Source organism: Rhamphochromis sp. 'chilingali' (genome assembly GCF_963969265.1).
Source record: "Rhamphochromis sp. 'chilingali' genome assembly, chromosome: 9".
Lineage (NCBI taxonomy): Eukaryota > Metazoa > Chordata > Actinopteri > Cichliformes > Cichlidae > Rhamphochromis > Rhamphochromis sp. 'chilingali'.
This window is the reverse complement of record NC_137936.1, coordinates 17,224,722-17,251,921: the sequence shown is the minus strand read 5'-3', so window position 1 is coordinate 17,251,921 and position 27,200 is coordinate 17,224,722. Positions and strand designations below refer to the sequence as shown.

General features: G+C 42.6%; 3 protein-coding genes across 4 annotated transcripts in view; 1 reads left to right on the top strand and 2 right to left on the bottom strand.

Annotated features, from left to right (window-relative positions):
- The window catches only part of LOC308403441 (retinoic acid receptor gamma-A-like), a 37,690-nt gene extending 24,708 nt beyond the window's left edge, over nt 1-12,982 (top strand). For both annotated transcript variants that reach the window (XM_080892854.1, XM_080892855.1), the window contains 7 exons: nt 8,442-8,590; nt 9,785-9,926; nt 10,028-10,191; nt 10,343-10,519; nt 10,701-10,905; nt 11,095-11,253; nt 11,637-12,982. In XM_080892854.1, the coding sequence (XP_080748980.1) occupies nt 8,442-8,590; nt 9,785-9,926; nt 10,028-10,191; nt 10,343-10,519; nt 10,701-10,905; nt 11,095-11,253; nt 11,637-11,956 (1,316 nt within the window). In that variant the 3' untranslated portion in view covers nt 11,957-12,982. The remainder of the gene's footprint in view (nt 1-8,441; nt 8,591-9,784; nt 9,927-10,027; nt 10,192-10,342; nt 10,520-10,700; nt 10,906-11,094; nt 11,254-11,636) is intronic.
- A 1,941-nt stretch (nt 12,983-14,923) lies between these two features.
- Nucleotides 14,924-22,199, bottom strand: LOC308402680 (calcium-binding and coiled-coil domain-containing protein 1-like). Its single transcript, XM_080891708.1, has 14 exons — nt 21,059-22,199; nt 20,386-20,534; nt 20,190-20,292; nt 18,716-18,918; nt 18,416-18,616; nt 18,166-18,314; nt 18,013-18,082; nt 17,615-17,869; nt 17,393-17,518; nt 17,039-17,134; nt 16,685-16,772; nt 16,425-16,594; nt 15,634-15,716; nt 14,924-15,465 (listed from the first exon to the last, which is right to left on the bottom strand). Exons 2-14 carry the CDS (start codon nt 20,515-20,517, stop codon nt 15,438-15,440), a joined length of 1,704 nt encoding a protein of 567 aa, XP_080747834.1. The 5' UTR covers nt 20,518-20,534; nt 21,059-22,199; the 3' UTR covers nt 14,924-15,437.
- A 218-nt stretch (nt 22,200-22,417) lies between these two features.
- Nucleotides 22,418-26,765, bottom strand: LOC308402681 (single-strand selective monofunctional uracil DNA glycosylase-like). The gene is made up of 2 exons (XM_080891709.1): nt 26,293-26,765; nt 22,418-23,694 (listed from the first exon to the last, which is right to left on the bottom strand). Exons 1-2 carry the CDS (start codon nt 26,614-26,616, stop codon nt 23,149-23,151), a joined length of 870 nt encoding a protein of 289 aa, XP_080747835.1. The 5' UTR covers nt 26,617-26,765; the 3' UTR covers nt 22,418-23,148.
- Nucleotides 26,766-27,200: the final 435 nt, after the last annotated feature.

Here is a 27,200-nt window from a genome sequence, read left to right as displayed (position 1 = left end):
AGACTCAGATCTTATATTTTATATTATAAGAATACAAAATCTTACCACATTGCCATAGGGTCATGCAGTTTTAACTACCACACATGCATGTGCGTGCTAAGATTAGCAAAAGAGAATGTGTTTGAGAAACTGTGCTGGTCTCAGTTTTGCATTTAAGGTGCCCAACGGTGGAAGCCGACTGTGGAGTGAGATCCAAAAGCAGGGGAGGTGGGAAAATATAAAGCTTGGTTTATTGGGTGTTATTTAAAAAAAAAAAAAAGGAAGGGAGGGACAAAAGGGACAAACTTGAATTTAACAACCTGCCCCGTAAATGCACCCCCCCCCCCCCCCCCCCCACACACACACACACACACACACACACACACTCACACGCCGTGGCGACAAAGACAAACTCCTTGACCGTGAACACAAGAACAACAAATGATTACAAGACTGCTGTTTTCCAGGTTTTGTTCTGAAACCTTCCCTTGCGTTATTACTTTGTTGGCGTGAAGTGTGAGAAGTGCAGATTATCTTCTTTCGGGGCCATGTTTGTACTGAGGCTCTGACACGCTTTACAACAGTGCAAGGGTTCGCGAGGATGGGAGGGGTTTGGTTTCTGTTTTTGTAAGCGAGTTTGTGCAAATGTGTGTGTGTGCCTTTGTGCACCGTTGCCTCTGTGTTTGCTTGTGTGCCTCCTTTTTAGTGTTTGGTGCAGTTTTTATGGAGCCATCTCCTGGACAGTAGCCTGGTTTTCACAGCCCTTCCTTTAAAAAGGCACTGCCAGTGACAGGAAGGACTCCTCCTCCTGCCAGGGCAGGAAGGCAGGAGAGGACACAGGGGGGAAGAGGGTTATTAGTGAGGGCCTCGGGAAGAGGAGGAGGGGGGCAATGGTATTGAACTTAGAACAGCTGATGAAAGGGATTGTCACTGAGATCTCCCCCGTCTCCTCCCTGCTGTCGTGGTAATTACTTGCTCAGCATATTTGCGGTTGAACCCCCCTCCCCCAAATCTCCCCACCACCACCTCTGTTGCTGCTCTTAATACAGTTTAGTATGAAATACAGATAAAAAAAAAAAGTCATCAGTTTTGTGAGTTTTTTATGGACTGCGTTGCAACTATTTAATAATAAAGGACATTTATGGCAGCGTTTCCTCCCTCGCTCCCTCCTCTCGCCATGTTTGCGAGTGTTGTTGCACTCCAAGTCACACGGAAAACCATCGCTCACTGTCCAACTGACCCCTGGACTTGTGCAGCAGCCCACACACGCACACACATTCGCGTGTACATGCACATTCCACAGCACGCTGCTGAACATTTTGTTTGGCGAGAAGTTATGTAAAAGCTACATTTGTTATCGAAATTAAAAATTTCAACGGCTAGAGGAGAAAAAAATTGGTTTGGTTAGGTTACGAATTTGAATCTCCTGTAAACTGAGTCACTGTTTCGCTGAATTCCGATTTGGCTCCCAAACAACAGTATAGGAATTATTAAAGTTTACACATGCTTTGCTTTACCTCCCATTTCAAGAAAGATGCGAGGCTCGCCGGAGCCCTCAGGACAAAGTCGGGTTCAATGAGACGTGTGATGGAGGCCGGCTGAGCCAGGCTGCAGGTCCTACAGGGCATGTACCACACACAAGGAACGGCTGCAGTGTCACTTTTACTCTTTATGTGCGATTGTTTTTATTTAAGCTGCTTCAGCATGTGGTTACTTTGTTTTCATTTACATGTAGCTGTTAATACAGAATGGTTAGGGCAGAAATAAAATAAATACATGCATAAATACTTTATTGACCCCACAAAGGAAATTATTGTGGTACAGCAGGGCAAACTGCAAAATAGAACAGTCTACAATAATCTGTTACAAGAAAATTGATCCCCTTAAAATTCAGCCAGTTGGCGCATTTTTTTATGTTTTCCAAAAAATTGAGTGCACAGAGGAAAAGCAGGAAACCCCCCCCCCCCCACACACACACACACACATACACACAAATAAGTAAAAAGCTAATTATGAGTGGTGAAAAAGAAATTCCACAAACAAAGCAGTTGCTATTGTTGCAGTTTAACTGACATCTGAAGGATTTTATCACTTCCTGCTGTCAAATCTGTTCACTTAAACAGCTAAAACCCGATTAAGCCTTTCTTTTCCTTTTTCCCCTGTGTTTTTAAAGCCATGCTGGTCAGAAGATAGTTTGACAGTGTAGCTCTAGTAAACTTCTCAGGAGTGATATGTTGATTCCTGAGCTCTGACTCTCAGGCATCAGAGCTGATAAAGAAGAGCGGCTGCTGTTGTCTAAACAGAGATGTGCTGATCTGACAACAAACACTGAGGAAACAGGAAAGGAGGAAGATGGAAAAGACATGTGAAGGAGGAATATTGTAGTGTGACGCCGTCTGCAGAAGACAGGAGTCGAATTGTGTTGTAGCCTGGCTGTGAGTAGATGAAGTTTAGTTTAATGGCTCTCCGGTTCATGACGATAAGCTACAGCATGCCTATTCAACTACGAAGTTAGTTGGGCCAGATTTTCAAACCGAGGAATTTATCTGGGCCAGATATTTTTTTTGAAGCCAGCAAGCAGCAGATCATGATCAATTTCAAACCCACACAACTGTACTGAAAAACAAGTATTTTTTTTTATCCCTTTTCTCCTGTAAATCTGGTGGTGACCTCTCACAAATGCACACCAAAAGGTCCATTTAAAAAAAAGGGAGCTATAACTAAACTATTTTTTGCACATTTGAAATAATAATAACAAAAAACATTTTGATAATTCCCTTTCAAATTAAAATAAATATTTCGCTGACCACTCACTTTTCCTGCCATGGATGGAGCCCCATCGGTCACAAGTATACAGACACGCTTCATATCCAGACCATTTTCCTCAAAAAGAGCTTAAATCTTCTCAAACATCATTTCGCCAGCTGTGTGTCCCTCTAACGGTAGCAAACCGAGCAATTTCCCATCCAAAAAACGGACATATACGCACAACTGTGCATTATCAGTTCTGTCTGTGATCTCCTGCTATGGACATTACATCAGTTTTCTTCAGGTCATCTAACAGCATTTCAAACTCGTCTGACGCCAGAACTTCAATTCTACGAATATTTGAACTGTCCTACAGGGGTACGTTTTTAATAGCAGATGTCACACTCACTTTTCACCGCATCCACCACAGCCAGCATGCAGTATTTCATTGCTTCAGAATCTGTGAAAGGCCTTTTCTTCTTTGCCAAGAAGCAAACACAAAGGGAAGATGCTGCAGCTCTCTCTTGGGCTGTACAGGACCCTCACCATGGTAGTACAACTCCGGTTGTAAGATTATTAAACTCGGTAAAATGAATAAGTATTTGTCAGTCCGGGCAGGGTTAAACCGACAGTTTTCATTGTCAATTTTGCGCTTCTGGAGTGAGAAAGACATGCTGTTGTCGCATCATATATTACGATGATTTTTTAATATGTTTACATCACGGTGTATTGTGGGTTAAATATTGCTAGGCTACTAGGAGTGTTGCATTCACAGTCTACACTACGCTGTAGGAATTTTTAATTTTTTTAAAAATTAATTAATGAATTCATTTTTTGCGTTTTCTCTGTGTTTCTGCCAGGACCACAGGCAGGGCCACTCGCAGGTTGCTTCTGGGCCGCATTTGGCCCGTGAATAGGCTTGAGCTACAGTGTGAAATATGTCATATGACAGGTTATATTTATCGTTTTTGTTGCATGTGAATCTCTGTGTAGTAGTTGCGTTACAGCAGCTGATTAAGCTGATTCACACGAGGCGTGTCGTGCCTTTTGAGTCCAGCAGCGGAGCGGAGTGCTGATTGATGTTGTGACATACTTGGGGGTGAGTTGCAGGTTAAGAAGAGAGAGGGATTTTTTTTTTCGTTTTCCCAAGCCGAAGCTCTGAGGCTGAGCTCAGTTCAGGGTGATGACAGCTCCCGACAGTTTTTGGCTCCTCTCCCTCTTTCTCCACGCCAGGTAAAACCCCCACTCCCTCTCTCGCCGCCTTCAGCCGAGCGTCTCTCGCCCTGTCTCCCTCCGTCATGTGTCTCTGAGTCACGTCCCTCCTCACCTGCTCTCACCACCTTCAGACACTGTCAGTCACTACCTCTCTCCTGGCGCCATATGCAGCTTCTCCGTTTCAATGGGAGCTGTTTTTCCACTGGTTCTCTCAGGGCCACTTTTACATCGACAGTGTTACTATATAAACAGAAAACAGCGATCGGGTTGCAGCACCACTCATCCAGCGCCGACTCCTTCACTTCCACCTCTCACACCTTCGCTCTAATAACCCAAAATTGAACGCACACTATTACAAAAAACACCCAGAAACTCAAATTCTTGCATCTGTTGCTTTAGAAGTAATTATCTGCAGCCTTTTCTTTTGAGAGGAAAGCAAGTAGAAAGAGACTATTGTCACTAGTCTGGTTTTCTGACCTGGGTGAATACATATGAAATCATTTTTTACAAATACAATAGCTGCTATTGTGTGTCTGTCACAATCACCCCAAATCCCAAGTTGCTCTTTTTCTAGATTTTCCATTTAGTTTTGCATCGGAAGAAGAGAAGCAGCAAATCCATGCAGATGAAAAAGCTGGAAGCTGCACGTTGAGACGTTCGTAAAGTCACACAGAAGACAATGCAAAGTGAATCCTCATGTTTATTCATTGTTACTGTATGCAGTAGTGCAAAGCACCCGTCTTTTTTTTTTTATCTCAAAATCCTTGTGTCTCCGGATACATTCATATTTGATATATTTATCCTTTATTTATCTGCCCATAAAAAGCAGGAACTAGGAACTTATTCATCACATATCAGAATCCAACCATTAACAACTATTGGCTGCTAATTTAAACATAATTTTTAAAACCCTTGTTTAGTGAGTAAGACATACAAACAATCAGTAATTTATACGTCCTGTTTTATTTCTGACTTACTGTTTTGCAGTGTAAACATAATACAATGTTTCATTCATTTTAGTTAATTTATGTATTACAGAACAAAGAAGTCGACAGCACAAAAAATCCCGCTTGTAAGCGTTCGAGTTTTTGGTACCTACCCCATTGTTTGTGGGTCTGCTGAACCCACAACATCACTGGGTTTTAAAGACAATACAACCGTAACAGTTTCTTTAAAAAACACTTGCAGACTTTAGTAAGCCTATAATTTGTTACATTTTTTTTTTTAACTTTTTGTCTCCGCTGGTTTATGTTTCGTCGCTATTTATCGTTGAATGGAAAAATTTAGAAAGAAGGAAAATGGTAGTTGAGTCTACTTGGGCACTCAGACAACAGGAGAGCAGAAAGGAAGTGGAAAAAGAACAAACTGCAAGTGTTTTATGAAATTTTAAGACATTTTCCAAACAAATATCAGGAGACTACCGAGACCTCAAGACCTGATTTCTACTCGTGCCAGTAGAATCGTCTTCAGTTCAATTCGGTTTTATTAATATAGCATAGAATAGAATAGAATAGAATAATCCTTTAATTGTCCCACAAGGGGAAATTTGGTTGTAACAGCAGCCAAAAAGACACATATACAAACAGGACACGGAACAGAAACATACACAATTTTTCTTACACTACATTACTAGATACAGCATCAAATCAAAACAAGACTTCTTCCGGACAACTGATTCTTAACCCCATTACCTTTGTCTTTCCAAGTATCTCTCCTGCACTGTGACAGCTTTCTAAATATTCCTCTTGATAAGATCTCACTTCTCAGAACTAATGCTACAATGAACAATAATGAGTCACCCACTCTTAACGGCTGTTTTTCATAACTGTGAGCCCGTTTCACTTACCACCCCAACAACATGTTATCATCCCCCCTCGTCTGTAAATGGTCCATTCATTTTAACGACTCTAAATACTTGTTTAGTCTCATAGAGGGTGCCAGCCTACTTTAAACATGCAATTGTATGCCTTCTCATTAAGAAAAGAAATCTTGACCTTCCTTATTCGTCAAACTTTAGATCAGTCTCTGCCTATACCTCTCTGTTAGTTTTGGAGAAAGAGGTTTTCCACGATATTGGTGAGGTTTTTCATTTCTGGCTTTAAACTCCGTCACAACAGAGAATCTGCTCTTGTAAGTTTTTGATAACCACTTGTGTATTTCGGATGGTTCTGGTAACACCGCTGTGCTCACCAGTACATCCAATACAATCGATCTCATTTCTTAAACTATGCAAAAAAAACCTGACGTGATTCACTTCTCACGCCTCTTTAACATCGAGCTGATATTATATCCCAAAGAAAGTTTTTTCAATCATAACCTCCAACTAAAGTTAAACGATTTCTTTCAATCAACACCAGAGAGAAAATCATTCGTGCCGTTATTGCATCTATTGCATTTTATGCTGTGTTTTCCTCTCGTTGGGTCCAAAATCTATGTGTAGTTTCACACACTAAGAGTTTAAAGCAGGTTGGGAACACACACAGAAAGTACACAGCAAACCTTTCATTCTTTCATTTACAATTCCCACAAGTCTATCAGCCGTGAGTGCAGTGAATACAAATGTGCAGGGAGATGTGCAGAGTGTGCTCAAAGAAAATATGTTTTCACAATCTCTTCACATAAAAGAAGTCAAGATCACTGAGTACAAAGCTGAGAAAAAGTCATTGAATCTTTTTTTTTTTTTAGTAAACAATAAAAAATCCGACACATCAGAGCAACACACAGAGGTGGAAAAAAATACTGCTTGCATCATTTGTGATCTTTTCTTTTTTAAGAAAAGGGACTAACGAGTCACAGCAGTGTGTGACGATACAGTGTGTTAAAGAGACCTGCAAACCTGTACTTATAAACAAGTTAACAGTAATAACAGTAATAATGTTGAACGATGAGATGCTGGTAGTGTGCAGTGATTCTGGTTGGTGTGCTTTGTATTTCCACGTCAGATTCATTGTGTTACTGAAAGAGACTCGTACACACTCGTCTACTGACTGATGACACACTTCCATATAACAGTGGCAAAACCAATGCAGAACATCACACCACCGCTCCAAATTCACCAGTGATTAATGGGCTAGGCACGCTGAGTGGTCACTTTTTAAATAACACCGTGTCGAACACATTCGTGAGCTCCTCTTGTTAGCAATACTTTCTTCAGTCAAGGTCAAAGTTAAATAGTCAGGATTTCATTTAACCACTCGGCCACTGGGAAGTTTCTGTCCTGAAGCTCACCTCCTTTCCCCCTCCTCTTTCTTTCTCTTTTCATTTTTTCCCTCTACTTTTATTAGATTATTCCTTTTGTGCCTTTGCCCCTCTGTTTTTTGAAACCTTACCGCTCTTGTTAATGACAGAGCGGGGGTTCAGGTTGGGGTTGCAGTGTTTGGGGTTGGGGCAAGACATTTGGTTCAGTCCTGTGCTACCCATTGAAGGTGACAGGAGGGGCTGTGACTTTGGGTTTTTGACCCCAGATTCTTTATTTTTACTAGGAAGGGATCCAAGGATGGAGCTGTTGATGTGAATAGCTGCCCAAGGTGACTGGATCCCAATAAAGAGGCCGTCACCCTGGCTGGGGGCCTCCTTCCCATCCGAGACACAACGTTTATAGGCCTGCTTATGAGCCTGGGCTACTATTAAACCCTGTCCGGCCTGCACTGAGGAATTTAGGGCCAGGAAACAAGAGAGTGGGGGTGGGAATGGGCAGAGAGAGGTGAAGTTGGGGTGAGTGAAGGTGAAAGTTGAAAGGCACGTTCGAAAGGAATCTGCTTGTTTCGTAGTCGTCGCCTTTAAATGCGTACCAGGCGTGTTGCGGTTTTTGCTCTCTGACTGCAGCGCGAGGAGGCGCGGCTGATTAAACGCGTCATTGTATCCATTTTGTATCATTTGGTTTGAGCGTTTTCACATGCGGCAGAGGAATGGCATTGCCTGGGGTCAGCATATGGTGTTATACAGTGTGCAGTTTTCTTTAGCGCGACAGTGAGAAGGAACATAAGGAGACAGCAGAGTCTCATAAACATCTCATCTCTGTTTGTTCACATGGGGCTAGGGACGACCTTTCAAATAAAAATGGGAGCTTACACACACTCGTACACACACACAAACACACAAAAAATTCAGATGCCAGTCAAAAATTCAACAGCGGTATCTCACCTCCCCCCACACTCACCAGTAAATGGAAAAGCCAATCAAATCTCAGCTGCCAATCAGATTTTTATCAGCAGGGCCATCTGGCCATCAGCTAATTGTGTCTCTTTTAAGTCCCTGTCAGTCAGCAGTGCCACCCCTCCTCCCTTTTCTCTTAAAAATGTCTGCCTTTGAGCTTGCCTTCTGGCTCCGAGGGGTGGCCTGCGTGGGGTTGGGGGGGTTGTTTGCTGACCACTCTTTCTGTTAATCACTTTGTATTAGCTTTCATCAAAGTTTCAAAGACTTTAAGAATAAATATAAACAAGATGCTCTGAATTCATAAGAGTACTCAACTGTTTCTCCATTCTGTGCTTTTTCCGCAGCCGTGGAGACCCAGAGCACCAGTTCGGAGGAGATGGTGCCAAGCTCTCCTTCGCCGCCTCCTCCTCCTCGTGTTTATAAGCCGTGCTTTGTGTGCCAGGACAAGTCATCTGGTTATCACTATGGAGTGAGCTCCTGTGAGGGCTGCAAGGTAAATGAAGTTGGAGATACACGAGGAGTTTACAGCTAATGTGAACAGCTGAGGTCCCCTGAAAAGAGAGGCAGACAGATGTGCGCAGAGATGTGCTTGCTGTCGCTGAGCTGCCCTCTAGTGTATCCATACGTAACTGCACATGATTAAAGCTACAAATGAACAGTGTGCTGCTGTTTGTGACAGGCAAATGGCTTCTTTTGGCTATAAGTAAATAAAACCTAAAAATGTCTTCAGAACTTGTTTGTCTCAAGTGAAACAAGATATCTGCTCCAGTGGTCTGATAACAATTGCTGCTCCACAGTGCTGTGCTGTTTGAGCCATTACTCTTGTGGTAGCTGTGGCTCAGGAGGTAGAGCAAGTCATCCACTAACTGGACAGTTGGTAGTTTGATCCCTGGCTGCTCCAGACTGCTTGCCTAAGTGTTTTTGGCAAGATACTGAATCCCAAGTTGTTCCCAATGTGTTAACCAGAGTGTGAAAGAACTTAGAGTCAGAACAAAAAAGTGCTTGTGGGAATGAAACATGTTGTTTAAAGAGCTTTGAGCGCTCAAATAGAGTAGAAAACCAGTCCAGGTCCCATAGCACTATGTCACATGCAACTACATTTGGACAATTTATTTCTTTACCCTTGGCTACCTCTCACGGTTTCACACCCTGTAATCACTGCTTATTTTTTAACCAGCTATCGCAGGTTAAACACTTACCGTCACACTAACACATCCAGAATCACCTCAACTCAGTTCACCGACCTAGAGCCTTGTTGATGTGAGATGACTGATGCACCGCTCCACTGCCCACCTCCCTGTTGTATCAGCTAACTCATGTAGCCACCTACAGTATGAAGTTGGCTGGTTAATGCTTTAGGCTCTCCTGCTTTTTAATCCAAAGTACTTTTAACGCGGCTGGCTGCTGTGACACGGTTTTCATTTGTCGTGGGATTTTGTAACTTCCGATGGGCTTTAGCAAAAAAGCAATCATGAAAAATACATGTGCCAGTTTTTCTTTCAGCGTCTACTTGGGATCGATATCTGCTATAGTTCTGTGACATCAGAAGATTAAATTATTTAGACAGTCTTTCCACTGATCCACTAAATAGTACCAAATCCTGACTAACAACAGTAGCTTTTTAAAGTTTTTTATGTATTTATCGTGTGGCATCCATGTCCAAGACATTTTCCTGTGTCTGTTTTAGGGTTTTTTCAGGCGCAGCATTCAAAAGAACATGGTGTATACGTGCCACAGAGACAAGAACTGTCAGATCAACAAAGTTACCCGCAACCGCTGCCAGTACTGTCGGCTGCAGAAGTGCTTTGAGGTCGGCATGTCCAAAGAAGGTAAGCGTCTCAGATATTACGGGCTGCCGGTGTGTCGCTATCGAGGAAAAAGCAAAAGGAGTTGTGTCTTTTCCTCATCTCGTGCACGTGTGTCCCGGTAGCGGTGCGTAACGACAGGAACAAAAAGAAGAAGGACGTGAAGGAGGAAGTGGTGCTGCCCGAGAACTACGAACTAAGTGGAGAACTGGAGGAGCTGGTCAACAAAGTCAGCAAAGCTCACCAAGAGACCTTCCCGTCTCTGTGCCAACTAGGAAAATACACCACAGTGAGTCTTTTTTTTAGCACATAATTGCACCCACTTCTCGACACTCGCGCTCCACTTAAGCTCACCGCTTTGCAGGAAGGACAAACACTATGTGGAGTTTGCACAGTCACACAGAAAGAAAGAAAAAAGTGTCCCTCTTTCTCTCTCCCAGAATTCAAGTGCTGACCACAGAGTGCAGCTGGACTTGGGCCTATGGGATAAGTTCAGTGAGCTCTCCACTAAGTGCATTATAAAGATTGTGGAGTTTGCCAAGCGGCTACCAGGCTTCACTACGCTCACCATCGCTGACCAGATCACCCTCCTCAAATCTGCATGTCTGGACATCCTGGTACTAGCGCCACGTTCCTATTACTCCTCCCCTTTAATCGACTACACCTCCACATCCCTAAGCTATTCTCTATTTGTCACGCTGCTTTGTGATTCTGAACAGCTCCCGTGAAAAAATTTCAACGTGAACTTCCGTCTAGAAATTTCATGTTTATGCCTCATCATATTCTTCCCCTGCTTAGATGCTGAGGATATGCACTCGCTACACACCAGAGCAGGACACGATGACCTTCTCAGATGGCCTGACTCTAAACAGGACCCAGATGCATAACGCCGGCTTTGGCCCGCTCACAGACCTGGTGTTTGCTTTTGCCGGTCAGCTGCTGCCTTTGGAGATGGACGACACCGAGACGGGGCTGCTCAGCGCCATCTGTCTCATCTGCGGAGGTAAACTTGGGTCATTGTTCGGCGTCTGTTTGCATCGTGTCCGCTTGCAGTCGTGGAATTATTGATGGAAAGAAAGAGACATCAGTGTACGGTCACAGTTTAGCAGTCAGTCGGTAGCATAAAGGCTGTAACAGTGTCTCGCTTCTTGTCATTGTTTTGCTGTGTCCGCTCTCTTCACTTCACTACTAGACCGTATGGACTTGGAAGAGCCCGAGAAGGTGGACAAGCTGCAGGAACCACTGCTAGAGGCCCTGAAGATCTACACCCGACGCAGACGCCCGAACAAGCCTCACATGTTTCCCCGAATGCTGATGAAAGTCACAGACCTCAGGGGAATCAGCACCAAAGGTTAGCTTGTTTTTTTCATAGCACAACCACAGTTTGGAATAGATCTCAGTGTCAAAGCTCAACACGCATAAGTACTGAAATATCTTTTCAGATTTGTATTTTTTGCTCCGATTAGCTCAGGCTCAAAGCAGTTAGCGGTTAGGAAAAGACTGATGATGCTGGTCTCAAACTACGCTCCTATTGCTTGTTAGGCAACCGCTTAAATAAAATAAATGTTGCCTCAAAGCAATTTCGTAACATTTAACAGACATTACTGTAAATTCATGCTTGGAAGAAAGGTCTGCCAGACAGCATATTTTAAATTACATGACTCCTGTCTGTTAGCATGTGACGTTCTTTGTTTCTTCATACCTATGAGTAAATAAATGTCCATGTGTGTGCAGGTGCAGAAAGAGCCATCACGCTAAAGACAGAGATCCCCGGCCCCATGCCTCCCCTGATCAGGGAGATGCTGGAGAACCCGGACTCCTTCGAGGACAGCAGCGACTCGGGCGACAGCGGCGCAGCTGCTCCCCCTGCCATTCAAGCCATCAAGCAAGAGGACAAGGCCACGTACGAGTCAGCCTTCGAGGAAGAAGAGGAGGAGGAAGAGGACGACTATTGGGACGAGGAGAAAGAGCGAGGGGCAGAAAGCGACGGAGAGGCGCGGGGGGAGGCGGCAGCGGGCGCGCAAAAGAAAGGCGTGACAGGGAAGACGCAGTGAGACAGAGGAAGAGAGACACAAGACGACACCGCTGCCTCGCACGGATTCGCCGAGCGCCGCCGCCGAGCAACGTCAGCTCGTAGAAACCTCACAGATTAAAGCTGTTAAAACGGCGTTTCGCACAGCACATATCCGTGTATACTGTACATACTGACTGAAAGGAAAATGTGTTCAATTCATAGTAGCAAGTGAGGAATTTGGAGACGCAAAAGCACTACATTTCAGTGGATTGATGAGGGCACAGTTAAAAAAGAAAATCAGTGCCAGAATGTTTAAAAGATATATATATATTAAAAAAAAAAGGTTTTGTCCGCACAAAGACAGGAAAAACAGTTGTTGAGAGACAAAAAAGCACTCCTCCGCTATCTATTAAGGGCTATGCTTTGTATAAAATTGATGGTAAGAGTACATTGCAGCGACAGAACTCTTATGTGGCGTCCAGATGCCACAGATGTCTTCTCAGAATTACTTTTATTACTATTCAGAGATATGCTACTTATTTTTTCATTGTATGGTTTTTATAAGCATGTACACATTACTGTTTTGTCTTTTGTTTGTTTGTGGGACCTCGTGTTGCTTTTTTTTCTTGTGTATATTTTCACACTCAGTGCTCGCATCTGACTGGACATTTGTGCTTTTTATCGTATGCGTTAGTTTTATCGGACACAGTGAAGCAATAGCAGAAGAAAAGAGGAAAACAAAAAGGAAAAAGAGCAATAGCTAAAGAGTCATGGGAGTCATGAGCAGGACTCAAACTCAAAGTGTGATCATTCAGGATTGGTGATTGGCTAATCTGAAAGAAATGCAAGAGGACTTCAGCTTTAATTCAAACCCGGGTGCTTGTGGGCCAAATAATAAAAATGTCAGAGAAATGCGGGAAAACATATCTCCAGTTGATCAGGGCCACGCTTCAGCTGTTTTTACAGTATTTCTTTTCTTTTCCATCAGACGTTCTTCTTTCACACAGGTTAGGAATCATTAAAACTTTCAGTACATGCACTCGTTCAAACAACCAGGTAAAGTTAAGCCATAAGATTTTCTTCCTTTTGTTTTAAGGCAAGCAAAGACTCCACCAAGCAAACACAACCATTAAAAGCCGTTTACATCACAGAAACCTCAGATGTGTGTGTGCGTGAGCGTGTCCCAGTAAACAGGGTGCTGTAATAGACACGTTACATCACTGCCATCATCCACATGAGTGAGTGTCCAATTATCAGCATCTGTAAATGTGTATAAAATGGATTTTGCAACTAAAAATGAAAAAAAAAAAAAAAAACCATACAAATATTAGATCTTTTTTTCTTTAGGTTGGAGAAATCCCTCGCACGTACACTTGTTTTGGGACTGCTCGAGTTCTGGCCAACAACCGTCCGACACAAACAGGCACTGAGTGACTGAGTGGGGCTCTCGTGTGCGCTATGTTGATAAAGACAGAAGGCGTGTTAAATAAGAAAGGCCCACCAAGTTTGCTCCTAAATTTGGTAATTTTGCTGTTTTATTGTGAAAACCTTAGAACCAAACAACCGTGGGAAAGGACAGAACACACCTTGGACACGATCAGCCCGACTCAAACTGTTCAGTATTTAAAAGTATTTCATATAACCATGATAGTTTGGAACAGGTTTTTTCCTTCCTTTATTTGTTTTAAAACCTTGTTAGTTTTTTCTGGATTTGAGCTGGTGCAGTTTAAAAAGAGCTCTACACACGCGTACGACATTTAAAAAAGATCAAATATGGATTTTACGTTACATTTGGACAAAACATTTACAATGCTTACCGCTTTTATTAAGGTTGTTGTCTATCGTGTTCAGGGATTCAGGTTCCTCATGAGTTTTAATTCAACTTGACTTGTATCAAAATAGCTTTGATGGCTCTGACATCCATGCACTCACACACACGGAAATCCAAAAACTGGGTTGATATGTTCTTGTTTTTACATTTTTATGAGAAGTCAATACTATATTTTGCTGTTTGGGGGCTCGTGATTTGTTATTTGTTGTTTCTTGTATTTTGATAAATGCTCTTTTTGTTCTCAGACCTTATAGCGTCTCCACTTGTCATCTTCTTTGAAATCCCTTTACACATCTTTGAACCAAGCAGCCACTCATCTTTTAACACTCACATACTTCAGTGTGACCCAGGCCAAGAATTCCCTGATAATAAGTGTCTGACATTAATAAATGGACGACTATTTTTCCGCATGCTATCGCACAATATCATGTCCTGTTTCGCTTGAGACATGAAAACATAACAGCCACAATGATTTAAGTATGTTCTAATCTGTTATTGTCAAGATTAATACAACATTTAAAAAAATGCTTGTCATAAACTAGTCTGTGCATTGAAAGCAGCGGTAGGAAATGTTGCATCTGCAGGACTGGTATATGTTTTTCCTGCACACACTGAAGTGGCAGTTCAGGCTCTTTAATGACCTGATGACTTCCCACAACTCCTCTTTTAATCTAGTTTGGCTTTCACTTTAATCTCACCTCAGAATACTACCTCAGAAACTACTAAGTTTTATTAAGGTATTAGGAAGTGCTTAAGTTGTCATTTCCATGGCATTATGATATATAATTATTATGATTATTATTAGCAGTGATGTGGTAGCAATGAAGGCTGTATATAGCTACACAACTATCATTGCTGTACATGGTGTAACAGTAACACATGGATAAACATCTGTATTTATCAAAGACATACTAAGGAGAAGTAATGATAAATGATGAATTAAGTGCTTACTAATACTTATACTTAATACTGTGACACTATTATAAAGTGCTACCTTGAAATCTATCTGAAGAGATGCCGGTCAAACATGACCTGGAACAGCATCGGTGTACAACCATTTCTGAACAATGGTATTACATTTTCAAAGAACATTTTTGCACATTTCTGGGTCACTTTAGGAAAAATCATCAAATGTCACGGTGAAATAATGACGTTTAGGCACAGCACTCACCTGGTATTCATTATTATGTTTTATTAAAGAGCACCATTGAATAACAAACTTTTACCTGAACTGCACCAAACGAGCCAGGAGCAAAGCATTTCACACTTGACTGTGACCCACACCCACACACTTGACACACTTTGTGCAGTCGCACTCACATGCAGAGCCCGGGGGTGGGGGGGTGGGGGGGGAGGCTATGTGTGCAACTGATATCTCATAACAGCTGTGAAACAGACACCTAATAATGAAATAAAAGTTCAAAAATATGAATCTTCATCTAAAAGTTCGGAAAGCACTTAAGATTCATCCTGAGTGTCACTAAGTTTGAATCAGAATTAAAACCACAAACAGCATAAAACAACGGCGAAAATTAGCCCACTTAAGACTTGCAAATTCCTAAAAGACACTCTTGAGGTAAAAGCACAATACCCTTTGTGATGGGGACTTTATATAGGTCTCAAGTGTTCTTATGACCCATATAAAATAATACCGCAGTGGTACACGGGAAACCTGCCATCCATCCCTGTGTTACCACATGGGGGAGTCAGCCAGCTCACTGCAGAGGCAAAGAGAGTTGAAAGTTTTAAGCAAAGGTAAAAATAATTCCACAGTTCTCCTTCTCGCTTAGCATGACCGTCCTATTATTTTATTCAGTCTTATTTTCAGCTGTGGCGGAGAAAACAGGGCGCGTGAAGTGTAACTGCTGGAAAGCCAGCCGTGTCACCTGAAGATGGGGTTGATGAGCTCTGGTAGGATCAGTTTCTTTCTTTCAGCAGCGGAGGGTTCACGCTGCTCCCTTTCCTCATCCTGGTTCAACAGACAGAGGCAGAAATGCAGGTGAACTGTGGGTATGTATCCACCCAGAACACTTGGACACTTGGGTTTCAAAACGGAAATATAGTGTGGTACTCATTTTACTTTCATCTTATTTTCTGTGGTGTAAAAGAGCTCTGAGAAATAGTCTTTAATGAGCAATTAGTACCCAGTAGAGCGCAGTAGATGAAATAAATCGAATCAGCATTCGAAGAGATCATCATTTGCCTTTTTAAAACCGCTAGTTTAGGATTTAGTGAGGGTCAAATAATCTGGTGCAGGAGAAAATAGTTCTTCATGACTCTGACTGTATGCAACAACTGAAAGGCCTCAAACGTTTGCGCTGTACTAATAATCCGTATCAAATATCATCTACATTATACTGCAAAATGCAGTTATTTGTTGGAAACCACTTCAAATATGAGGAAGTTGTCTATAAGGAATTGAAATAAGCTCACTACACAAGCCAAAAATGATTAAATGGATTAGTTAGGAGACATGTTGTGACGATGGGGGCTCTCAGATGATACATCTGGTGCTTTTGTCTAATGTGACTTTAGACACATTAGACTTTGTCTAAAGTCTAAGACTTTAGTAGTTGGTTTCCAACAGGCAGCACTCACCTGTGAAACAGAAATTGCAGACTAATTTGGCCAACTAGTCAAATATTTCCCTACCTAGGTGTATCAGTCCTGGGTTTACCTGTGTGTCAGAGGCTGGTGTGTCTTCTTCCTCGCTCTGGATCTGTATCTCAGGAGGGATCTCAGCTCTGTCGGGCTGCTTCAGGTCATTGGACGAGGAAACAGGTGCACAGACTGACCTGGAGGAAGCTGAGGAAGCACTCTCATCACTCGCAGGGGTAGAGCCAGGAGCTGTACGAACCAGCACTGAGTCTTTACCTTAGTTTTCATTACAGTTCAATGAAATAGCAGCGTGGCATGCAAAAAGATCTTTTTACTTACATATGCACGTGGGAGCTGTACTGCTTGCTTCATCTACTGACACAATCCCTAATCTCTGCTCTAACTGATGGATGCAGTTCACCAAATCCTGCAAGGTTCAAATTACAAAAACACAGATTTGATCGGGAAATGAAGGTGATGAGAATAAATACCTAAACTAATCAGCAGTCGCTCTCTAAAATGTGTAACTGAGCTTGGGGGAAAAACACATTTTGCTGTGTTCTGTTGCAGTTTAATTCATGCCTATCCTGTGAAGAGCAGAGCCAAAGCGCAGGGCTTAGCGTCCCTATACTGTTTCTTGTGGTAGATTAAAGAATCGTGAGCTGTGCTGTTGATCCGGTGTTGAATCCTTGCCTGGTTTTGAAGCTGTTCCTCCTCCCTTTCTTTCTGGACCTTTCTCAAACTGGCCCTCAGCTCCTGCAGCTCACGCTTCGCCTCACCCAGCAGCACCTACAGGGGGCAGCAACATTTATACTCAGACCGCCTGAACGCCCACCAATCTGAAGGGTCTTCTTATCTTCCCTGTTGTTCATCACATGTTGTCGTGTTCATGGAAGCTTTTCTATTTGTGCCAGTATGTGAGTAATGAAAGAAGTCTGGCACAGCTCTCTGTACTGTAAGTTGAGCATCTCATGATGCAGAATTGCGGCACATAAGCAGTTATATTTAGAGCTGAACGGCGATTGCGATGTGCTTTGAGTTTCTTACTTTATTGTAGTCTTTCTCTCTCCCGAGCTGCACTTCTAGTTTCTCCCTCTCCATCCTCTCCTCCTGGAGCCACTCTTCCTTCTTCTGCACCTCGCAGGCAAGATCTTGCAGCTTCTTTTTGTCAGTCTGCACAAAAACATGAAAACAGTTTAGTTTTTTTGTTGTTTCTTCTGGGTTTTTTTGTTGTTGTTTTTTACTTTGATGCATATTCTGCATCCTCACTTCTGCTGCATGTCTGTATGCCTCTCTCTCCAAAGCCCAGTTGGCCCTCTCCTCCCTCAGGAGGAGGTTCTCCTCAGACAGCTGCAGAGTGAGCTGGGCCACTTGGAGTCGGGCTTGGTGCAGGTCAGTGTGGGTGTGACCCTGTCGGGTGCTCAGGTCCCTCAGCTCCCTACGCAGGCCTTCTGCCACGTGGTCGCTGGCCTCGAGACGTTCCTGGAGCAGTCGTGCCTCGGCAAGAGCATCCTCATTTTCCATCTTCGGTTAGTCAAGGAGCATGAAGAGAAACAATGTGGGAGAATATGCCAGAAGAAAAGACAGGAAAATATCTGATTCTTGTCTGTTTTTAGTGAGATGACGGGTTATTGTGTTATAGAGTGACAAGCTTCACAGCAGTTAACCTGCAGAGACTTCCTCTTCTCCTCATCGTGCTTCATTTGACAGGACATTTTCTTCACTCTTTCTTTCAGCCTGTGGTAAAAACTAAATAAATTCACTTTTCAGGCCAAAGTGGCTGGAGAATGACTCAGCTGACATGTGTTGCGAGGGCTTGCCTTTCCAGTTCCCTGTTTTGCTCTTTCTCTCGCTCAGCCAGAATCTCGACATCCTCCTCCAGGTCTTTGATGCGCTGCTCTCTTTCAGCTTTTTCAGTCGCAAGTTTACTCAGCTCAGAGGCCAGACTTTCTTGACTGTATTTCGCATCCTTTCAGTTGCATGGAGAGAAAAGAGAATACATCTTTTCATCAAATTTCAATGATCAGCTATCAGTGCACACTGGTGATCAGTGTGCACCTCGTGTTTTACCTCAATTGTCTTCAGCATCTCGCGGCTGTGTCTCAGGTTGTCTCTGAGCTCCATGATCTCCTCCTTCATTGCTTCTCTTTCATATTCCCATTCACTTCTTGCTTCTCTGCTGTTTTCTTTCTCATTCTCCGTTTCCTTTTTCGCTACATCCAACGCTTGCTGCAGACCTCCTTGCGTTTTTAAGCACTCCTCCAGCCGACTCTGTGGACAACACAGAAAGAAATGATGAAGCATTTTCAGGCATATTTCTAATTCCTGTGTCAAAGATAATAAAAAGAAATAAACATTTTCTCTTCCAACCTGCAGCAGCTGAGCTCTGGGAATGACTAAGAGCAGCTCTTCTTCTCCATCCTCTGCATCTTCTTCTTCTTTCAGGGTCTCAAGCTCCTCCAGCGGCTTGGGTGCACAGAAAGTGAAGGGACGACTACGGGCACACACCTCTCCTATCTTGTCCACATACACAAATTGGTACTCTACAGTACCGGGGCGGGGCAGGTATGATGCTGTATCAAGAAGACATTTCTTATTATCCTCTAGTGCCTAAAATTAGCTGTCAGTTACTGTCAGTTACAGTTACGATAATGCAAAATAAGGCCCAAATACAAAAAAACTAAAATAGTGCAGTACAATCTCATTATAAGCTCCTAATGCTTTGCATAAATTAGTTTTATTTGATCACAGTGAAAACATTAAAAACAACAGCTAATCTTCTATGAAAGTGCACAGCAGCATCTTTGTTTACCGCCCTGGTACCACTTTGCTGTGGTGATGCAGCAGTGCACTCTGAGGTGTGTCTGTTACACAGGCCTAGAGCTCAGTCAGCAGACTGCCTGGAAACCCCAAATCCTTCCAGCAACTGCTGAACAACTGAAATTAAAACCTTCATTCTCTACATAGCTGGCTACAGGGAAAGCAGGTTGTTTTCCCCCAGGGTGTCAGGGACCACTGACGGGCGTAGTTGACTGTAGTTTAAGACATCACTGCTGGGTGCGACACAGAGACAGACTGCATATGAGAGGTGGACATAACCACTTTGACGTCCACATTTTGGGTTTTATCTGTCTGTTTATTTATTTGTTTGTCTATAGGTAGACAACAAGCAAAGGGTGGGACTGATTTAGAAACTGATATTTCAGACATAACTTTTCAACTACACCCTAAATGATCTTTTTTCCCCGAATGGGGCCACAATTGTCAAAATATTCACCATCCTGTGTTACAATTAAGAATATAAACCTATCTGGATACTGCATACTGAGACGTCTACAAAATAGTTTTTCTTTGGTGAATCCAAAGTCTCCCCCTGCTGGCTATTAGAAAGAATGCAGGTTTAAAGAGGACCCGTTATGCTTTTCCTCGTTCTCTGTCATACATAAACAGTGGTGGATATTAAAGTTTCAGATTTTTATGTCTGTGGTTGTATAGTAATCACTCTGAGATGAAATGATGTCAAAGTGAAGGGATATCTATCGTATTCATTTTTTGAGGCACAGTTTTGGAGTTTAGTCGTTGTGCTCATGAGGGGCAGCCAATGAAAAGGAGCTAAAAAGGCTTATTTCAGACAGATGCTGAACTGAGGTGCTGCATCAGAGCCAGGTCTAACATCAATAAAGTTTATTATGAAATATGAATCTATGCTTACAGGAACAAACAAACACACAGTATTTATCAAATGTGCAACCAGGGAGGACAGGGCAATTTCAGCCAGACAAACAAATAACAACAACAACAAAACAGACAATTAACCATCAGGAGCGTTTATTACAGTTCTTACCCTGGAAAACTGCACAGAAGTCAACACTGGTTCCCTCTGTGTAGCCTTCAGGAACAGTAGCCCATGTGTATGTGTAATACTGTTTGACTGAAGTCCATCCCATCTATAATAGGATAAACACACTCTATGTCATAAAGCACACAATGTGACTACCACGATGCAACACATGGGACGGTGCTGTAGTTGATGACCGTACCTCAAAAATTCCTATCCAGTCACTATTGCTCCACTGATGGTCTGAGGTCAGACTGTAGTGGCACTCCACCCTGGTTTGGGGGAAGTACACTTGCCCCACATTTCGAAACACCACCCTGGGCTGTTTGTCCATGACGGTAGGAAGCTTTGCTGTTAAAGAAGAAAACATGCGAACAGCTGATGAAAGACGATAGCAGCATCGGTCCAGGAATGCAGCATGGTCATAACAGGAGTGACCTACGGCTCATCAGCTTGTTTACCTACTGAGGAGTTACATTATGCCATATAGCCTACAAAATAAACAGAGACGGAGAGATCTGGTTGTATCTCTTTGTCGTCACATATAAGAATGACCACTCTATTTAAAGACTAATGGAAAGTCTTTCAAATTTGTTTTTATTTATAAAAAGTCAAAGTTAGCTAATAGCTTTATACTAAAACATTTTTTAATATATTTAATTCCAAAAAAACATAAATATCATATAATAATGGTACACATAATAACATAACAAATAAAGCTTTTACAGAAATGTAAAAAACAAACAAATTATAATCAATCTTCCCTCATGTCTGCAGGCGAGACATTCAGCTAACAACTCAACTCGTTCCCATTGTTAACAAGTCAACAGGTCAATCTTGGCCTAAATGCTGAAACTCAGTGGTGTTAATCTTACCTGAGTCTTCTGAAATGAACTCGATGGCTCTGCTACCTCATGCGGGACAGGAGCTGTGCATCAGTCTGTCGATACTGATGAGCAGGTGCAAGACTTTCACAACATCTCTTGAACCATGTGCAACCAGAGTAAAATTAGTGACACTCGCTGAGTCGCGGGAGATGCAGTTCATGAGTACACAGCTTCTCAACTGACACGGTGGAGCTGCGGACTTCAACTCCCATTACAATCACAGGACACGAGATCCTCTGCCTGGTGTTACTGCTGATTGCAGTTCTCAGTAGTGGCACGGGTGGGGGTGAGGAAATCATCAGAGCTTCACATTTATGTTAATAACAACTTCAGCGCACCCACCAGCCAGAAACCAGCAAGAAGCATAAAACCAGGAGTATCACAGCAAAGAGATTCTTTTTTTGTTTTGTTTTTAATATGGAAAATGAGGATATTCTGCACTTATTTGAATCTGATCTGATAATCCCGAACCAGTGATAAACACATCGTATCCAAGTTTGTTTTTTTAAGCAAAGACTGCAAATCTAATATCGTGTACCTTCCCCCCCCCCCCCTGTGATTGTGTAAGAATCATGTCCCCACTCTGAACACTTGATGGCAGTGTAGCTTCGGCACAAAGCCAAGAGAGTTGCATTTGTTAACACAAAGTACTAACTGAGTAGGTTTCATGTGAGCACTTAATTCACACACTTTCTCATGGTGGAAAAGTCTTTATGTAAAGAAAAACTATATAACGCAGGGAGGCTCTTGTGGGATGTTTTCCTATTGCCGTCAAATAATTTGATTTTAATTTTTAATATTATCCCTGCTGAGTCAGCATACCTGTAGGTATGATTTATTCTTCTAAAAAAAAAGAAAGCTGCAGTTCATAAATTTGCATTTAGGTTGAAAAAGAAAAAAGGCCATCTCGTCTCTTTCATGTATGTAATTCAGGTTCAGCTCTGCCAAAGGTTTCTTCCTGTTAAAGGGGAGTTTTCCTTCTCACTGTCACCAAAGTGCTTGCTCATGGGGGGCGGGGTCATCTGATTTTTTTCAGAGCTATATTTTACATGTCAGTGTGGTCATACTGATAATAGTGCTTTCAACAATTACTCTTTTTATGATTTATACCTGGGTTTTCCCAGTTTTCCTCTATATTTCTCTGTGGCCATAAAAGCAGAGAACTTTCATTAACTCAGTATTTCAGTTAATGACGGATTACTTTCACAACTGGCATATGTTTCAACAACCTGCTCCCTGCTAAACATATGCCTTAACTGGCAGTATAACTTCATGTTTGCAGCATCAGATTTGATCAGCCAGTATTTATTTCAACAGTAAAATAAAATAAAATAAAAAATAGTAAAATAAAAACAAAACTGAAACTGGAAAGTCAGTGTGCACACCCATAAAATACCAAGCTAAACGAAAATTTAAAATAGAGCTATAAAACATGTCATAAAGAGCATCACAGATCGATTCTGCTCATGTAATTATCACTGTATGAATATATTTTTTGTGCAACATGACAATAAGCTGTCTGTGCAGCCAGCTAAAATTATTTAGACTTTCACTAAATTCTGGTCTTTTCTATTCCGATCTAATTTTGTGACCCTCGTCATCGGTCACATCTTAATTAGCTGATTAATATAAGGCCACATGAACTTTAATTGTAGGGTTCAGTTGTAGATGTAGCACTTGTCATACGCACAAAGAAAAATACAATATGGAATATACACATACACCCTGAGCACCGTACAGTCATTACTGTAGAAATATTTCTGGCTCCGTATTTTAAAGTCATGCTGCAGCCTCTGATCACAGCAGGAGTCTCGTCTTGAAGTAATGCAGACAGACCTTTAGAGAAGAAAAAGCAGTTGCAGAGCAGATGTGTTTACAGCATTTGTGGTAACAGATGTGGAAAAGCAGTAGTGTTACAGGTTCTCCTTGGAGCTACCAGCATGTGTTTGGACACACAGATGGAGCCATGAAGAGGTGAGTGAGTGTGCCCTTCTCAACAGTGCACCAAACCATCTGTGAACTGAAAGATACACAGGAATGCCACACATCTTCGTCTGGTGTTGGAGTGAATAGATTAATCATGACTTATTGGTGCAAGTTTTAATTAGAAGGGATAGAACACCAAGTTCCTGCAGTTTGGCTTTAGCTACATCCTCCCAGCCCTTATTAGCCAGCGGGTTCCTGGGCGATGGATGCATGATGCCCTCAACACGCACACTGACACCTGCAGCAGACAGGGCCCGCCGTGCCCGTTGCTCTGCCACCTTTCCTACACCAATCACCATGGAAACGTTCAGTGCCTCCACCACCTGGCACAGTGCAATGTCACACAGGCGCAGCAGGGCCTCCCGTTCAGCTGCGGGCAGCTCGGGGGGTGTTAAATTCTTCCCGCTGTCGCTCATGAAGATTAACGGGCACAGGTTGTGCACAAAGCAGTGCTGGAAGAAGACCTCCGGGTCACCGCACAATTTTCTGAAGAAGCCCCAAAAACGAGCGCCGCTCACTTCGCTCTGAGTGCAGGAGAGCCCCGTGATTCGTCTCTTTGGGTGCTCATTTTGTGGGCGGCCGACCTCGCCCGTGATCTTCAGCCAGTCGACAACTGACTTCACCTCACCAAACGGGACCTGCGCAAAGAGAAACAGATTATTTAAAGCAGCTCTGAGGTCAGAGGGAGCCTGGGAGTCTTCATGATGCAACAGAGGGGTTTTATCATCTCTCCATTTTGTGGCTCCTCATTTTCTCTGTCCCTTGCAGTGACCCTGCATGCTTTCTCTACATGACGTCTCAATTCCTTAAATACATGTGGAGGAAACAGGATGGAGATAGGAGCTATAATAGAGGATGAAGAGCTGTATCCTTTACAGATGCCACAGCAGTTTAATATCCTCATCATACAGGAAGACGACTACTAATTGTCAGTTGGTTCAGTTATTTAACCCTAGAACACTATCGCCGGGTGATTTTCACCCGAGCAAATGTATTTACATAATTTTCAATATGTTGCGTTTGTCTGAGTGTGGTGGGTCTCTGGGTAGCTTCAGCATTGTCTTTGACGTCTTTGAAGGCGTGGGTGTTTCCCTACCCCAAATCCCGCTTTTTCCTACAGGCATGTGTTCGGGTGAATTTCACCCGGCAATAGTGATAGAGGGTAAAGTAGGTTTTGGGTGGATTTCACCCGGTGATAGTGTTAGTGTATAAAATCAGGTGATCTTGCCGCATTTCAAGGGTGACAACATTCAGGCTCACCATATTTACTGTCCCTCTTCAACTACAGCTGTCACCCTGTTGCAGGTTTAGCGTCTTTGGCATCTCAGCTAGTGAGTAACACAGAGGTAAGGTTTGTTTAACTTGGCAATTGTTAGCTGATTAGATTTCTTTTTCTTTTCTTTTTTTTAAATCTAAAAGCTATGTTATGTAGCTAGCTGTGGCTGATGTGATAAACTCATGGATCATTCACAATGAGAATGCAATGAAAACCAAATGCAGAGGAGGCCTTATATGCAGGCTTTGGCATTGGCACTCATCAAACCATGGGCAAAGCAGAGGCTCCCCTCTTCAAATCTGTCACGTCAACTCAGAGTCCTGATCTGTAGCGTGCTCGACATCCCTACCCCTGGCACTCTTGAAGGTGAGGCACGACCAGTGGCAGCAGAAAGCAGTGGTCCCTTAGTGAGGTGTGCCCCACAGGCTTGGACAGGAAGACGCGATACAGGTGCCATGTCTGCCGTCGACCGGTGTTTCCACGCCATTACTACCCTGTGTGTACTGACTGCATGTAAGGAATAGGTAAGTAAGAGTGGTCCTGGAATTTGCATGTTATCCTTATTTAGTGCAGTGGTTATGAATAACTATCAACAAGTGGTGATTTCCAAGGGAATTCATATGGTAAAAACAAATATTTTAGTCAACTGGTCATTTTTACCCACTCAAAAAATGCCATTTTTTGTTTCTCTCTCCTGCAGCTGTTCGCGTGTCAAGGAGACTGTGCCTTCACCAGGGAAGACTCAAATATCCCAGGAATGGGTGGACCAAAGACCAAGTTTCCAGCATCATTATATTTTTGTTTAGGATTTGTTTTGTTCTCCAACTGCTAATTTTCCAGAAATTTTGGAGCATTTTTTAGGGTCCCCCCATGAAACTTTTTTTTTCCATTTTGTTAGATATGGCACAGCTGAAAATAAAAGAAAACCCCTCTAATTTGTCATGTGTTGTCATATATTTTATATATTTTGATGACAAGTACTTTTTGTTGGGTATATTATATTGGGTAAAAATCACCCGGCGTTAGTGATGGTGTTACTATTTTTAGCGATAGTGTTCTAGGGTTAAGATGATCAGCTCTTCTCATCAAACTTTCTGCCCCCTCACTGTTGTGTGTGCAATAACAAAATGTCAAAGTGCTACACTGGGAATTTTAATTAAAAGTAGCGCTAAATAAGGGTTGTGGTAATTACTGTTATAAACATGTAAGACCCTCAAATCCAGCATGAGGCCGTAATAAAACAGTGGACTGACAATGCAGCTGTGCTAAACAACACATTTAATTAACATGCTGTAAAATGACAGCGTGTTAATTAATTGAAGGTATGCGCAAGAGTATCTCTGAATAGGCTGAAGCTTGAAGCTGCAGAAGACCACACTGGGCACCAGTCCTGTCAAGTCTTCAGTTTGCATTGTTGCTTTAATGACTGCAGTGTACCCATCCTCCAGTGTGATGCTCTCATGTCAATATGGACCAAAATCTCGATTGTTTCCAGCATCTTGTTGAATCTGTGACACGAAGAATTAAGGCAGCTCTGAAGCCAAATGGGGGGTCCGACCTAGTACTAGCAATGCGTACCTAATAAAGTGGCTAGCTAGTGTATATTTTGGTGTTAAAACTGTTAATATTGCTACATATTAGTCTTGTTTCATCACTTTGCAAAACAGTTATTCCATACAAAGCAATGTTCAAGTTCCTGTCCTGTGACACTGTTTAATTAAATCTTAAATCATTCATCCTGGTGTGTGCTGCATTTAATAGGCAGTATACACCATGTTGCAGGTCTCTGCTGCGACACCCCGCTGAAAACATGATAGGAGCGCCCCTGGCAGGCTGTCTCCTTAGTTTGTTTGCGTTAGCTTCCGCATTCACAGCCCTTTAAAACCTTTTACCACTGCTGTGCTCCTGTTACGGTCACGGCGATTTGGAAACTGTACTATGCCTCAAAATGTGTGCTCACCCCTGTCTGAGCCATTCCGAAAGGTCCGGGATTCATCCCCAAAAACAGGATCTTTTGTCCGGCCTGACAGTACTTCTCCACATAGCAGCGGTGGGTGTCCCAGGCGTACTCCAGCGGGTTGTAGATGTACCGGACAGGGTCGCTGAAGCGGAGGCCACGGAGGTGAGCGTTCAGCTCCAGTTCAGCCCGCAGAAACCTGGCAGAGGGGGTCTCATGAGCAGCATTAAAGCCCCGCTCCTTTGATTCACAGACGGGCACATTCTCTTCTCCGTCTCCACAAGCGACTTCACCGGCTTCACTCGCAGAAGAGTTTTCATTGAACATTTTTTAAAATTGTTATATATGCTCCCATTTAAAAAAAAGCAGCAATAACTTTGCGTTTTCAAACCGGTAAAGTACTGAACCCAGGTTTTTGTTGTTGTTCGGGGTCTTTAAGCGAGACTATTTTCTTCCTCTGCGTCTTTCAGTCACTTGATTCGAGTCGGCTGCTGCCACCTACAGTAACAATGGTGTTATTACAGCCACCAAAAAAAAGACAAGCAGAGTTATGACGGAGAGATTATTATGAGATGAAACTCAAAGAATAAAATCTATAGAAGACTACCACAGCAGCAAACATGGTGGCAGAAGTATAAAAATACTTTACAAAGTACTTTGTGGCAACATCCAACTTTTTAAACCGCCCCCTTAAAAAAAAAAAAAAAAAAAAAAAAAAAAGGTTCAATATATAAAGCTAATTATTGAGAAGGAAGTTAGTTTGAATGCTAGTTCAAAATAAATGCCCAGAAGTGTTTAAAAGATGGCAGAACACACCGTGGACTGATTAACACAAATACATTTAACTGAACAAGTGTATATTAAATTTATATACACACACGCCAACTTCATTAGGCACAACTGTTTCACTG